Below are 14,687 nucleotides of genomic sequence, written 5' to 3'. Positions count from 1 at the left end.
AACTATCAGTAACCCTCCTTTGGGTCTGCTAGAAGCAAATATGAGGTGTACCAGGGGAACAGTTCTGATCTGAAAATTCTTTGGCAAGAATGTGTGTGGTTGATTTCAAGTAACTCTTATAAGACTCAACACTACATTTTAGAAATTAGCTGTCTTTTATTCTTAAAGTAGTTAGCAAGTTTCAAATGAGCAGTCTCTACTGGGAAGCCTGGTAGAGGAGTGCCAACATGGAGAAAGTTCCTTGGGCGAGGGCCAACTTAACAAATGCAAGCAGGCAAGCTTTGTGTCCAGACTTGTGTTTCAGCTTATGCTGATGGATTTAATGTCCTTAGAGCTCAGGCACTGAGGCATACATTGCAGCAAAAATACTACAGTACAACATGCTCAGTTTCATTCGCTGCTGTGTTTGATGTTGGAGGATTAAGGGGAGGGGAAAGGATCAACTACCCAGGATGCTCTGTTAGGAGGAGTAAGTGAATTTGATTGTCGTCAGAACTAGATTGCCATATGAGTTCTGAAAAGCGTTTGGCTCCTGAGGATAACTGCTCTAAAAATAGATTTGGAGGAGAGGTTTCTCTTGGGTCCAGTTTCGTGTTCCAGCTGAGCTGGCTTTAGGAAACTTGTTTGCTCCTGTTGTAAGACTACAGTGAGGATAAATTGTTTCTTATTCTGCCTTCAACGTTAATTTTGGAGATATCGACACACTTGCTCTGTCTGTGGAAATCGAGCACTAATGTTATGGCTGACGACACAGGTATAATCCTAACCTTTTTGTGAGCAGATAGAAAATGCATAGTTGCAAATACTAGCTATGTCTGATTTTGTAATCAGCAAAATAACTGGCTTACTGTGGTATGTTGGTGTTTTCTAGCCAGTTTGCTTTTCTAGTCTGCATTACAGGCTGCCTCTGTTCTCCTTGATTAAATGTTCTCTGGAGTAGAGGTATTTCATGAGTTTATGGCAGGTGGTTAATTGTAACTCAGTTTTTGCTTCAGTAGAGCACACATTAACATAAGAGACATTGTTTTGTCTTCAAATATCTGACTTTAAAGTTATTTTTGGAGTATGTGAAATTACTAGGTGTCTTTAATGTAAGCTAAAGTAAAAGGAAAAAGGTTTTCATACATTTTTATCTAGGCATGACTCTTAATGCGGGGTGGGTGAAGTATAGGACTTTTAAAGATTTGCTGTTGAGAAATAGATCGTGATTTAAGACTTTCTGATGTCTGCATAAAGACATCTGGTGGTGTAAGCACAGGCTTACCAGATATGGCAAGTGACCTACTTCTGACATGTCTGGCAGCATGTGCAGGGAAAGGTCTTGAATTGAGAATTAACTCTTTGGAATGAGCTCTGAGCCAGCATCAGTCCTTGCAATGTTTTGTCCTGACCCTATGTGTAGGGTTATCTGTGCAGACCATAGGTAAATCTTACGTTACGTAACTTCCATTTATATTAAAGTGTTGCCTGATCAAGCTGCCATGGTTGAATTCTTAGCAGAATTTTTCAAGAGTTTTGAAAATAATTTTTCTGTGAGATAGGAGGCCACAGCATAAGAATGTGTCTTTGTGACTGTTGTGAATGATATTTTTATAGCAGAATCTGGTTTTGAGGGATTTGCATGAAACAGTCTTTTAGACTGGAAAAAAATATGAACAGCTATGCTTGATTACTTGAATGTTTTTCTCTTTTTTTTTTTCTATTTTTCATTTTCCTGTTCTTCTCATAAGTAAAGCCCCTTTCTTCAGAGGGAACTTAGCAGTAAGCAGTAGAAAACAGTGAGGTAAATGAGTAAGTGTGAAATACAGTAAGATTCTCTTTCCTGTTTGCCTCTTCCAATACCTGGTTTTCTCTAGAACCAAGTTGTAACCTGGAATCATTTAAAATGTTTTTAGCCTTAAGGTTTCATTTTCAATACGTACAAAGCTTCCCTTGACTACAGTGGAAAACAGGAGTAGCGAAGTTTTGCTGTTACATAGTATAATTGTTTATTTCTGAATATTGACATTTCCAGCTCAAGAGTACATTAAATAATTTTCACATACAGTTGATCATATTTCTGAATGTACTGGCACATGCGACTTGTCTTTGCCTCTATTTTCAGGCTACCTGTACATCTTTCCCACAAGAGTGATGTTATGATGAGTTATGTATACGGACCTTGCACATACATAATTAGGGTACTGTGCAGTAGCAAGTGATTCGTGCCTGATGTGATGCTAAGTTGTCTCAGTTTCTCTCTGAATATTATTGGACAGCCTATACCAAGGCAACTTTTTGTTTAATATAGAAAAGAAACTAAATAGTTGGTATTTGATCTTTGTACAGAGTAGTCTTAATAAAATAATATTTTTTTCAATAAAATGCTGAGCTGAGTAAGAGCTGAGGTGAGTCAGGTTTTTTTTTTAATTGGTCTGAGCTCAGTATATAGCACAATGAATGTAATAAAAGGTTAGTTTATTACAGCTGTGAACCTGATGGCAAGCAGGGTCTGAACGTACTTCTATATAATATCTATTACAGAAATAAGTCACCAATCTCTCATTACTCATCTTTCAGAGCCACTCCATTTTATTCTAAAAAAAAATCATGTTGATATTTAGCTGTTGAGAGTATTTTTTCTCTTTTTCTATTATCAGTGTTGATAAATACATCAAACATTACTTGCAGTTAGTATGATAAAGTTAACTCCCCACCTTATTATATTATCACAATATTCGTGACAAAGTTCCTCGAGTATTTCAAAATCTGTAAGAAATAGTTTTACTTTAATAACTAGGACTGAATGTGGCTGAACAGGCAAAGGCTGGTGCTTAGAAGGGAGTGAAGTGGAATGGGCTGGTAGACATGAAACTGTGGCCAAGTGCCAGCCTTGCAGAAGTAGTATCAGGAGGCAGAAGAGCAGACCTTCAGCTTTGGAGAAAGGCCCCAGGCATCTTCTTGGATGCACATTTATTTACTACATGTATCACTCTCTTCCTAAAATGGTCCTAAAGCAATGGACCAAGCAATTTGTCTTCTCTAGTGGTGATGCCCATTTGAAACCCCCTACCCATATGCTAGCTTGAGGACTTTCTTTTCCCAGAAGTTTGTTTTTAACTACTCTATTTTTTTTATATACACTTACTTTCCATACATGCGGTTATAAATGAAGGTGTGATTTGCATTAAGTCTCTGTGTCATTGTTTTACCTGTATATTCCATGGGACTAGAAGTCTAAAGGTATTCAGCATGTAGTGAATCTCTCTGCTTGACTCTAAGCAACAGGGAAGATATTTTTAGTTGGTAGAGTGTCTAATCTTGGAGTCTTACCCTTAATATGGTTTAGATTTTAGGCTTCTTAGGCTATTTGATTTTCATGTTGATTCTGTGAGCTATTTCAACTAGCTTTGAAACTTGCTACAGAAGAAACGCTTTTCTTCCAAACTGTTTCTGCTGGTCATATTGCCCTCTGGTGGCAGTTGGAGAACTGTTGGCACAAATGCAAAGCATCCCAAAAATGTTAAGCTCTGTATAAATATACACTAAAGGGGAGGAAGGGGGGATTTCCAACTAAGTTGTTAAGACAAATTACATGTGGGTTTTTGGTGTTTGGTTGGTTACAGGACTTCTACTTAGGTAATCATTGAGCTTCCCACCGTAATTCACAGTGATATGAAAAGCAAGTAACAGTGGTGAAGTTAAAAAAAAAAAAAAACAAACAACAAAAAACAACAAAACAAACAAACCAGAACAACCCCCTAATAAAAAAAGTTTTACTCCAATGTCTTGCATTCTGTGTAGTCATAAGAAACAAGATTTACAATTATATCCTCAATCATAATTTTCTAACTCTTATATGAATCCATTTTCCCTACTTGTTTGCCTTACTTTAACAGAGACTAAACATGGAGGAAGCAAGAATGGAAAGAAAGAAGGCCTCTCTGGAAGCTCATTTTTCACCTGGTTTATGGTAATTGCTTTGCTGGGAGTTTGGACATCAGTAGCAGTTGTCTGGTTTGAACTTGTAGATTATGAAGAAGTTCTAGGTAAGAATTTTAAATCTTAAGATGCTTCTAATAATTATTATGATATACAGTAAATGGAGGCTGTTTTAAATTTCTAGATAGCTGAATTGACTACTGTGGTATTTGCAAATGACCTACATGATAAGAATAGGCAATGTAGTTCAAAGAGTCCATTTTAATGCTGAACTCTATTATGATGTTAAAATGGGATTCTCATAAGAATGGAAAAGGTTATTAACATACTGCATTTATTAAAGAATTGAAGAAATCTCCAAGGATAGGTCTGGATCTCTTTGTAACATGTATGCTGTAGTTCATTTGAAATGTCAGCTAAATATGCATTGTTTCAGTTTAAGCTCTCAGGAACTTGCAGCAGTGGTTGAAAGCGGGCAGCTAATGTTACCACTCCTCTGATGGACTGTGTTGCCTATAGAGTCAGGACAGCTGATCAGTCATCCTCTCGTGAATGAGCTGTTGCATGACCTCAGTTTTAAGCTTATAATGGTGATAATTGTATCTCAATATGACAATGTTAAGATAGTATTGTTAATATAATATGTAAGGGTGAAAATTAATGTCTCAAGTTTCAAGATGTATGTCCATAGGTAGAGCTATTGTCCCACGTCTTGTAGGCTTCAACACATACTTTTGCAAGCTTTACAGCTTTACAAGTCTGTTGGTACATGCTTTTTTGATCTGGACTGATTTTAAGAGAAGCTTCTGGTTTGAAACTTAATTTGGTCTAGTGATGCAAATAATGGTTTCTATATTTTTACCATGCATGCAGCCAAAGCAAAGGATTTCCGTTATAACTTGTCAGAGGTCCTACAAGGTAGGATATTAGAGAAATAAGATTGCTTTACAGTCCCTTGACTAAAAATTTTGGTTTACTTTTTTGGTTTTAATTTTTTAGATAATTACTATTCTACAATGACACAAAACTCAGTCATTTCTCACCTGTCTCATTCTTCGTGGTTTTGAAGATGATACAATTCTTCTTATTTCTAGAGAATTACATTTATTCCACCGGTCTGTTGTGTTTAACCATAAACCAGTAAAGATCCTTTCTAATTGATTGCTTCTGTACGATGGTGATGGCCTTATTTTTGTTTGTTCCAGATCCAAGTCTGAACTTTTTTCCACGTAACTGTTTTCTAATTTTCTAAGTACCATATTAAGAACTATATTTCATTTATTTTAATGGCAGTCAAGTTCTGCCTCCATTTAGAGAATGACAAATGTAATAATAAACTGGCAAACTACAAGGACTTAGAGTTCTTCTGCAAACAGCGTGCAGAATTTCAATCCTATTAAAAGTTATGTCTGAATTTTATCAAAACTAATTAGATAGCTCTCTACTCAGTGATCCCAGGACACTTCTAATCCTGGATACCATGATTCTAAGCTAAAAATTCTTTTTGAATAGTAAGTAAGTGGGTTCTCCTTTTGCTTATACTTAGAGCTGGCAGAGCTGCAGTTCCAAAAATAAAAGTGAGAAGTCTGATGTATTCACCTATAGTCACCTATAAAATGATGGACAACTTCTTTGTCTGCAGTGAATGTTATACAGTTATTGATAAAATGATGAACGTTTTTCCTTTGTCCAGGAAGTAGGTTGCTTACCTTCTATTAACTTGGCACTAATAATTGTATACCTATCTTTTTTTCCTGAGAATTTAGAATGGCAAGAAGCATATAATCAGAAAACAAATGGTGATTAGTTGATTAATTCTTGTTTTATTATTTCTTTTCCCTCAAACATGTTGAATGTTCCTTGTGAACTTAAATTTTATTGTGAGCAAAGCATGTTCACATAAAGCGCATCACTTAATTACAGGTTTGTTTTAAATCTGCAAACACCAAAATGTGTGGGGAAAAAAGACTAACTTGTGTTCAGTCTAAAGTCTAGCAAATGCAGAAGGGAACTTAAAATATTTGTAATATTTTCCAGGAAATGTAAAATATGGTTAAGAAGAGTATGGCTAAAACATTTGGAAAAAAAAAAAAGGGGGGGGGAAACAACCTAGCACTGACAGTCAGCAATGGCACGTTGAAAGCACTGTGCTGGAAACAAACTGCTGGATCCCTGATTCTTTCTTCTTCCTCTCTTTCCATTTCTAGGCAAGCTTGGGATATATGATGCTGATGGAGATGGAGATTTTGATGTGGAAGATGCTAAAGTATTGCTAGGCAAGTACAAACACAGGTGGAATAATTATATAATTCGGTTGTCATATTCATGTTTCATTTTTGTTTATTGTCAAAACTATTTCTGTTTTTTCCTAATTGAAGAACTTAAATTGATTTAATTGTGGTGGGGTTTTTTTTCTTAATGCAAGTTGTAGGATTGTGTGTGCAACTTGTAGCAAGCTGTGTTCTTTTTCTTCTAATATACCAATGTAAGTGGAAAGCATTTAATCACTTACAGGATGATTTTGAAGTTAGGTTGTGGGTGCTGCTGTATTGACTGTTGAAAAGATGGTTGTGATTATTAATAAATTTCTCAGATGCAGGTCTTAAGATGCTTCAAGAGTTAAAACATTGTTTATGTTAACATGTTAAGCTAGGTCCATTTTAAAATGACTTCCAGCAGGCCTTTGTACTACTTAGATGACTATTTGTTTAGTGTATTTTTGTACTGTCTTTCCTCTATTCTGAGTTCTCCACAAGTCTGTTCACTTTCTTTGCCCTTCAGAAATCCTACATGACATGGATTTTTCTTCTTTGATGTTGAAACACTGGGTTTAGGTTTCTGTTCCTTGTAATTTGGGGGAATGTCTTTCTGCTCACAATGTAGCTTCAAAGAGAAATTTCAATCACTCGACATGTTTCGTAATACTGCCCTTCTACCTACATCTTCTAGCTTCACAATCAAGCATTGGATATCTAATTCTTGCATACCTGATGTTAGAAAGTTTACTTTTCTTTAATTGATTTGTTCAAATGTAAACGTATTCTGAGCACACAAACCTAGCAAGTTAAACAAATAAAACAACAAAAAAAAACAGCATAGGAAATAACAGCTTGAGTAGAGGGCAAAGTGGAATGTCTCAAACTAGTCAAAGTTATCAATAGTATATCAATAATGTATTAGACTCATAGAAGCATAGAATCGTTTAGGTTGGAAAAGGCCTTTAAGATCATCGAGTCCAACCGTTAACCTAGCACTGCCAAGTCCACCACTAAACCATGTCCCTAATTAGGATGTCATGGCTTGCTATTTGAAACTCATACTCCATCAAATCAGTTTATCATCAGTTTACTTTTCCCCACTTATATTTGCAGAAGTAAGCAAGTCTTTTTGGGGGGTTCATTTGTTTAATCCCTTCACGGTTAAAGAAAACCCATGCAATCAAAATTACTGAACCAGTTTGCAGTGGTGTGAATGTGAGAGGCACTCCAAAGAATCTCCAGTGCTCTGAGTGACTTCAGAGCTACAGATTGCGTGTTAATTATAAATGGTGAATAAGATAACACTTTGTATAGTTATAATCCTCATCTTCCTCTGTCTATTACGCAGTGTATAGAAAGTGGATATCAGTCTTTTGTGGGTCATATTAGTTGGATTCGGATTGCCAAGGTGGTAGCCAGAAACATGCTGCTGCTTTGTTACATCTCTGGTTTATGCAAGTTGATATAGCTGGGAATTCTGCCAGTACATGACAGTGTTTCTATTATAAGCTTGTCTTATCATGCATTTAAACCTTATACTTCAAATGTGACATTAAAAGGTCACAGATCAGAAGTTATTTTTATTGTTTTTGAATACTTGCTTAAAAATATGATTTAATCTCATTTAAGTTTAAGAATATTTTCTGCAGTACAAAGGAGATGGTAAATTTTGAAAAGTTACATGACTGATAAAAATTATGAATACAAAAATATGGTTTTTCTAATAACTACCTTATAATATTAACTGAAGTTCCCAGTATATTATTGTGCTTGTTTGTATTTAACATTTAATATGAACTAAAAAATGAACACCACTATGCAGACTGAAATTATTTCATTGATGCAGAAACTGGAAGACTAGATTCCCTCTTGAGGAATTTGTCTTCCAGAATTAAGTCTTTGTAGTAAAGAAAAGCAGATAGTAAGCCTGTATCCAACTGCATTAGGGTAACTTTCTAAATATTGAATGCATATCTCCTTTTACATTTTGTTTGTGAGGATTTTGTTAGTACATATGCTGTGTTTGAAGACTTGTTACTTTCTGGGATTTTTCTCTGGGTCAGACTACCATAAAAGCAAGTGGTTTCTCTGCTAATTTAATATTGACTTAAAAAGGAGATACTACTGTTTGATGTTTAATGCTAGGAAGTCATATGCTTTTTTCTTTTCTGTACTTTAGCTATTACTAAACTACTGTATATTGAAATGTGGCATGTACTGTGGTTTAATGTTGTCCACTTCCATAATCTTTAGTTTTCACTACAAATTTAAAGATTTAATTTGCATATTAATGATAAATATATTTTTAAGTTAATTTAATTTTGAGAAATGCTTCTACCAGTGTGAGTTTATTTTATATTTGAAAGAATGGTTTAGTAGCTGATAACTTAGTAGTTTTCTGTACTGCTTGGGCACACCTAAACAGAAGAATTAAAATTTATTATTTTATTTTTTGTATGTATAAGGTATGATAGGGTCTGTTCTTTTTATTTGTTGAAATCAAAGGAGGTTTGATGATTAAGTTCTCTTGAGGTATTTGTGTAATTTTAAAACTCATGTGCAAGAAGCGCGTTCTTCCTCTCTTCCCTGTGCCCCCTCCCCAAGAAAGGGGCCGGAGGGGAACACACCACCTAAAACCCAGCCAGCCAACCAACCCCAAATATTTGTTGAGTTAGTTTTGTATCCATTTATTAAAAAAAAAAAAATTATCCAGGGTGGAAATGCAAACTTGTTGAAGCTAGTCTGCAGTTATCTTGCAGATTCATTCTTTTTCACTGGTATTTGTGAGGTTCTGTTTACTGAATTCCTTTTGGTAATGGGAAGAGAGGCTTCTTAATCTGCTCCTTTGAGGGCTGCTGTTATCAGTAGTTCTATTCCCACTTTTTGTCCACCTCACTCTAATTGTTCTTTGAAGGAAGTTATTCTTCTCAGGAGGAGTGTTATACCTCTGTACTTGAGAACTGAGTACAGAGAAACAGTGGCTTTAGTAGTATTACAAAAAAATGCATGTGTAGGGAGCACCAGTGTCTGTTGTGATAGAATCTTTGGAGCCGAGCCGTTTTTTATACTTCAGTCCTTTTTAACAAGCAACAATATCCTGAGAAATTCTACTTAAATGGCTGCAGTGGTTAGTACGATTTTGGGACTGCAGCTACAGAAAGTCATCAATATATCATTCTTGTGCATTTAGTTCAGAGTAGTCTGGCTATGCAGAAAATGGAAAAAAAACAACCTAGTGTATCAGCAAACAAAGGATAGTAAACAGTAGAATCCAAGCTTCTGTAAATCAAGTTTTTTTCCCCTGGTTTACCTATAGTAGAAAAAGATGTTTGCAAGTAGATGTACAAAGATTGCACATTCAGAAAATCTGTGGTGATATAATAGGAGTTAAAAGAATGCTTTTGTGTGGTTCAACTGTTTAGGATAAGCTTCATACTCTTACCTATTTTTCTCATGTTCTACTGTAGCACCTTCAAATATTAAAAGCTTGCACATGCTCATTCTCGGAAAAGATGTTTGCAGGAGAAGAAAGGCTTTGTCTTGTTAAATGAATGTAGGCAAGCCCTCTGCCCCATTTAGTTGCGGTAGCGCTGTTGAATAGATAAAGATTTTGACTCCCTCGATTACTGTTTGATTTCAATTGTAATGTTTAGACTTCTCTTGAAATAAAATAGTTATTTCCCATGAGACTGATTTAGCATGGTATGGCTACCTGATTGGGCAGTTCCATTTTTGTCACCATTTTCACCACTTCTTACCATGCTTATGTGGGCTTATATTATCAGTTCGTGAGTTTCACTTTGAAAGCAGTTCTTCTTGGTTATGGGGATGAATGAAGACCAAAACCAGTTTGAGTATTAGTTTGGGGTTTTTTAAATTTTAACTCTTTCTAAGAAAGAAAAAACATAAATATATGAAATAATGTGTTACTTTCTGTAACTCAGGCTGAAGTGTCTTTTTTTTTTTTATTTTAACCCTTCGATTCAAAGGCCGTTATATTAATCCTGGATAGTTTTTGTAAAGAATTGTAAAGAAAGGGTTTGGGTTTTGTTGTTTGGTGTTTTTTATGGTAAAGACTGTAAGATGTATTCTTCCAGTTTCTGTGGTTCCCTTTGGTTTCCTAATCTTTTCAAAGAAAATACGCTGCTATACTCCATAATAATTTATATTTATTACTCCATAATTCATATTTTATAAAGATAATTGCCCAAGAGTCTTATTCTTAACTTAGTGGAAGAACAGGGGCATCTGTATGGTTCTTCACGTGCTTACAGAAATGCTGTCTAAAGCCTGGGGTCTTTTGTGAGTGGTGTTTTGGATTTTTTCCTTTTTTTTTTTTTTTAATGCCAGATTCCAACAGAATAGAATGATACAAGTGTTTATAATTCTGTGTTTATAACATAGAGATATTTTTTCTTTTTTTTTTTTAGACTCAGGTTTCCATTCTTAAATTGAGATTTGTTTCTTCAGTAAAATATACTTACTTTGGTTTATGTCTTTGCATCTTGCTTGGTCCAAATTTTGAAAACAAATTAGAATGATGACTGACTAATGTGCATAAAGTTAAGTCTATAAAATTTAATTTTTATAGAACTAAGCCATGGAAGAAGTTGGAGAGGGATATTTATAATACCTTGATTGCCTCCTGGATTCAATCTGTCATTTTTAAACCTTTGGGCTATCCAGTGAAAAATTAAAGAGAATGGCTGGTCACTCAAGTAGAGGTTCTGGACATCCAGGTACAAGGATGTGGAACATCATGGACTTGGAAGTTTCCTCAGAATTATCATTGATACTTTCACTATGTGCTGTAAGAAAAACATGTTGAAATGTGTTAAATGTCTCTGCCATGAACTCCTCTATCTTGAATGTTTCATTAACCGGCACCTAATATTGCTTTGTAGTCTGCATGTGCAACACGTTCATTTAATTTTATGTCTCAACAATGTCTTCACCCTTAGCCCACTTTTCTGCTTCTCCTTCTGACACAAATGAAGGTTTGGTCTGGTTAGAAGTGGGGGAAATTCCTCCCTCTCCCGCTTTAAAGCTTACCAATAATTGGCGTTTGTCATTGCTTGATCATTCTGTTGTACTTTTCCCAGAATGGAAAAGTTGAAATGTTATTTAATAATAACTGTAAAACAGTGCATTTTAATACAAAACAACAGGAGGAAAAAAAAGAGAGCATTAATCATGGCTTATTTGTATTTTACAAACACCAGTTAGATCAGTGGGTCTCGTAGCCCAAGACAGCAGCTCCTGGTATCAGAGAGTTTAGAAGTGACGAGTTCTTTCTTCGCTGCTCTGGCCATCTCTACTTCAGCTGTCTTTAGTCTGCTTTAGATTTTCTATGTAACAATACATACACCTTTTATACTGGCTACCTTAATTTTTATCTAGTGTTCTGTATATCCTCAGCTTTGGAATTAATTCCTGAGGATCAAGTATATCATGTAGAATATATATGATAGAAAAAAATGATTGAGAAGCATGTTAAAAAAACCAAACAAGCAAACAAACTGGAAAACAGTCCCCCCAGCAATTAGAGTCCTCACTTCTAAGCAAAATCAAAATTCTGCATGGTAGAATAAATGTTATCCTTAACAGTATGTCTGTGACAAGTTTGTTTAAATACTGTTTGCTTTTAAATGTTATTCTCAACTATCAGTTGCAAGCTCTCAAATTTGAACATGATGGTTTAAAAAAAAAAAAAGGCAAATTGGATGATTTTAAGTCGTGGAGGATTACTCTTAAAAAAACTGTCTAAAGGTAAATGCTGCAGCAAGAAAACTGAACATAAATGGATTTGGTTTTAGGACTAGGAAGAAGGGAAAGAAAGCAAAGCTGCCGCCTTTTTTTAAGATTTTGGCATAATATTGTGCATGTTTATTGTCCAAATTATAGTCTGTACTTTGAAAGATTCAAATTTCTTAACATCTTTCTATTTCCTAATTAGCATTCCTGTAAAGACTGCTGTCTGTGACATGAGATGTCTTTCACAGATCCTCCTTTTACAGTTTCCTCTTTCCACCTAACTGCTGTCTCTTCTTTTTTTTTTTTTTCCCCTCCTCCCTCTCTCTCTCTCTCTTTCCTCTATTCTTGTGTAGGCCTGACCAAAGATGGCAGTAATGAAAATATTGATTCCCTTGAGGAAGTCCTTAATATTTTAGCAGAGGAAAGCTCTGATTGGTTTTATGGCTTTCTCTCATTTCTCTATGATGTATTGACTCCTTTTGAAATACTAGAAGAAGAAGAGAGCGAAGCTGCAGATGATGTTGATGGTACGTCACAGAATGAAGGGGTTCAGGGAAAAAAGACTTGTGTTATTTTGGATTTACAGAACCAGTGACTGAGAGACTAATTTGATTGGCTTTCGAAAATGTCCATGAAATCATCAGTCTTAATATAACAGGAATTTATGGCATTGAGGGGAAACTCCCAAATGGACGCTATAAAGAATGAATTAAAGTCAGCCATGCAATGTAGTTTCGCTAGTTGAAAGCCTTTCAGTGACTTTTCCATTTTTGTGACAGGACGACAAATACTACACAGTTGTGTAAATATGTAGAATAAAATGTGTATCTGCGGTTGTGTAGTTGGTTTCTGTATGTGCTTCAATTTGTGCATTTGGTGCACAAAGCTAAGTGTAATAACCTCTACTGTTAACACTATAACATTTGTCCTTCCAGCAAACATTAACTGAAGCGTTTTGTAACAGCTTTGATTGTAAAGTATTCTGGCATGACTGCATTATGTAAATACATATTTATATGTTAATCCTTAATATAGACATGACAATGATAATTCTCTTGTGAAATATAATTTTAATAAATAATTTATTTTGTGATTCACTGATTTCTTAGATAGATTCTTTTTACCTGTTCAAATAAAAGCACTTCATTTAAAAGTGCTTGAAAATTTTACAGAAACACTTATTTCTAAGTTAGCTGATGTTTGTTGTATTCAGAAGATATGATGTCACTATATGGTTTATTCCCACTGATTTGTCTGTTTTCAAACTAAGTTTGCAGTCTTTTTTTTAATACAACAATCACACCACAAGGGCTGTTCTAAATTTGGTTGAGTTTTTTTAAGGTGGGCCTTTTATGGAAGTGGGAAGTTGTGATTATGTATTTCTAATGTAATACTGGATATATTAAAGACTAATTGGAAATTAGAATGTAATGTCTTCTATTCCTTGCTAAATTCAAGAACTTAATGCAGTTTTGCAAATTTTAATCCTTTTCCTGTAAAACTGTTTTAAAACAGTTGTTCCAAAAATATTTTTCAGGTACGTGAATTCTGTCTGCTATCATAAAGTTATTGGTATAGAAAGGGGAGTTTATAATTGTGTTCTGCAGTTTGTATCAGGTACCAAAAGCTGAAACTGAGCTGTCATTTTAATACATGAGTAGTGTACTCAATCAGATTATTATTAAAATGATATGAAATTGTTTATTGTGATGCCTGCTATGCTTAAGTTTATATCTGTTTCCCATATAAAGTTTATACTCACATTTTAACACTAGTGGATGCAGGCTGAAATTTTAACCAGTTTTTAAATTAAATGAATTTTTACTTGCTTTGGCATGACAATTTTAAAGCATTTTGACATGCCTGTTTCAAAAAAACTTTCATTAAATCATCCAACTCAGGGTTCTACTCAATCTTTAAAAAGTAATAAAAAAGAAAAAGTGTTAGTGTTAAGCAAGTGAAGTGTTTAAAAAAAACAAACAAACAAAACCTCACTTTTTTTTTAATATTGCTGCTTAACTGCTGCTTAAGATTTACAAATGAACTAGATCCACATAAACATTTTCTTCCAAATATTTGAGGATTAGGTTATAAGAAAGTTAATAACATGTAAATTTAATGGTTTTTAGTATGAGATATATGAAGCATAAGGCAAAGAAAATAACCCCCCCGTACATTATGAAAATAAATGCTAGTAGATCTGTGGAATATTACTGAGAAGTTTCTTAGCAAGTGGAAGAAACTTGCAAAGTATCTGAGACGTAGGAAATGAACAAGCTTGGTTTGTTTTGTTTGGGTTTTTTCTCCTCTTAATTTTAGAAGCAGATTTGAATTAGAACTAAGAGTTTCATCACTATTGTAGGATAATAATAATGTCTCTCAGTATGAATTAGAGAAATTGTCATGGAACATTGAATTCTATTGTAGATGCTTCAGTAATGGAACTAGGTAGCCAAAAAGAGGAAGAAAACATGTACTATGAGAATTCTGTATCATGAAGTTTATACCAAATAGTTAAAATACACATTGATAATCTGATGAAGTTTCAAGTGAAACAGAGTTAAATAGACAAAGCTGCAGGCACTGAAATAGATAATGGTTACATCAGTTTAACTTGGGCTAGGGAGATGACATGCAGGCCAAGAAAGTTCTGATTTGATATCATGGAAGTTCCTTGTTGATTTTAAGTGTGCGGAAGTCCGCTCAAAAACAATTATAGTGGGAATAAAGAATTTGTAGGAGGAGAAAAAGGGA

General features: G+C 34.7%; 1 protein-coding gene across 3 annotated transcripts in view; it reads left to right on the top strand.

Moving 5' to 3' along the window:
- Positions 1–460: 460 nt before the first annotated feature.
- The window catches only part of ASPH (aspartate beta-hydroxylase), a 101,487-nt gene continuing 87,260 nt past the window's right edge, over positions 461–14,687 (top strand). The window contains exons 1-3 of one of the 3 annotated variants that reach the window (XM_009332089.1): positions 461–754; positions 3,879–4,028; positions 6,129–6,197. In XM_009332089.1, coding sequence (XP_009330364.1) covers positions 739–754; positions 3,879–4,028; positions 6,129–6,197 — 235 coding nt within the window. In that variant the 5' untranslated portion in view covers positions 461–738. The remainder of the gene's footprint in view (positions 755–3,878; positions 4,029–6,128; positions 6,198–14,687) is intronic. The other 2 variants (XM_009332091.1, XM_009332090.1) reach the window with 2 other exon arrangements.

Source organism: Pygoscelis adeliae, unplaced genomic scaffold (genome assembly GCF_000699105.1).
Source record: "Pygoscelis adeliae isolate BGI_AS28 unplaced genomic scaffold, ASM69910v1 Scaffold98, whole genome shotgun sequence".
Classification (NCBI taxonomy): domain Eukaryota; kingdom Metazoa; phylum Chordata; class Aves; order Sphenisciformes; family Spheniscidae; genus Pygoscelis; species Pygoscelis adeliae.
Note: the sequence above shows the minus strand (reverse complement) of the source record. Positions and strands in the feature narration are given on the sequence as shown.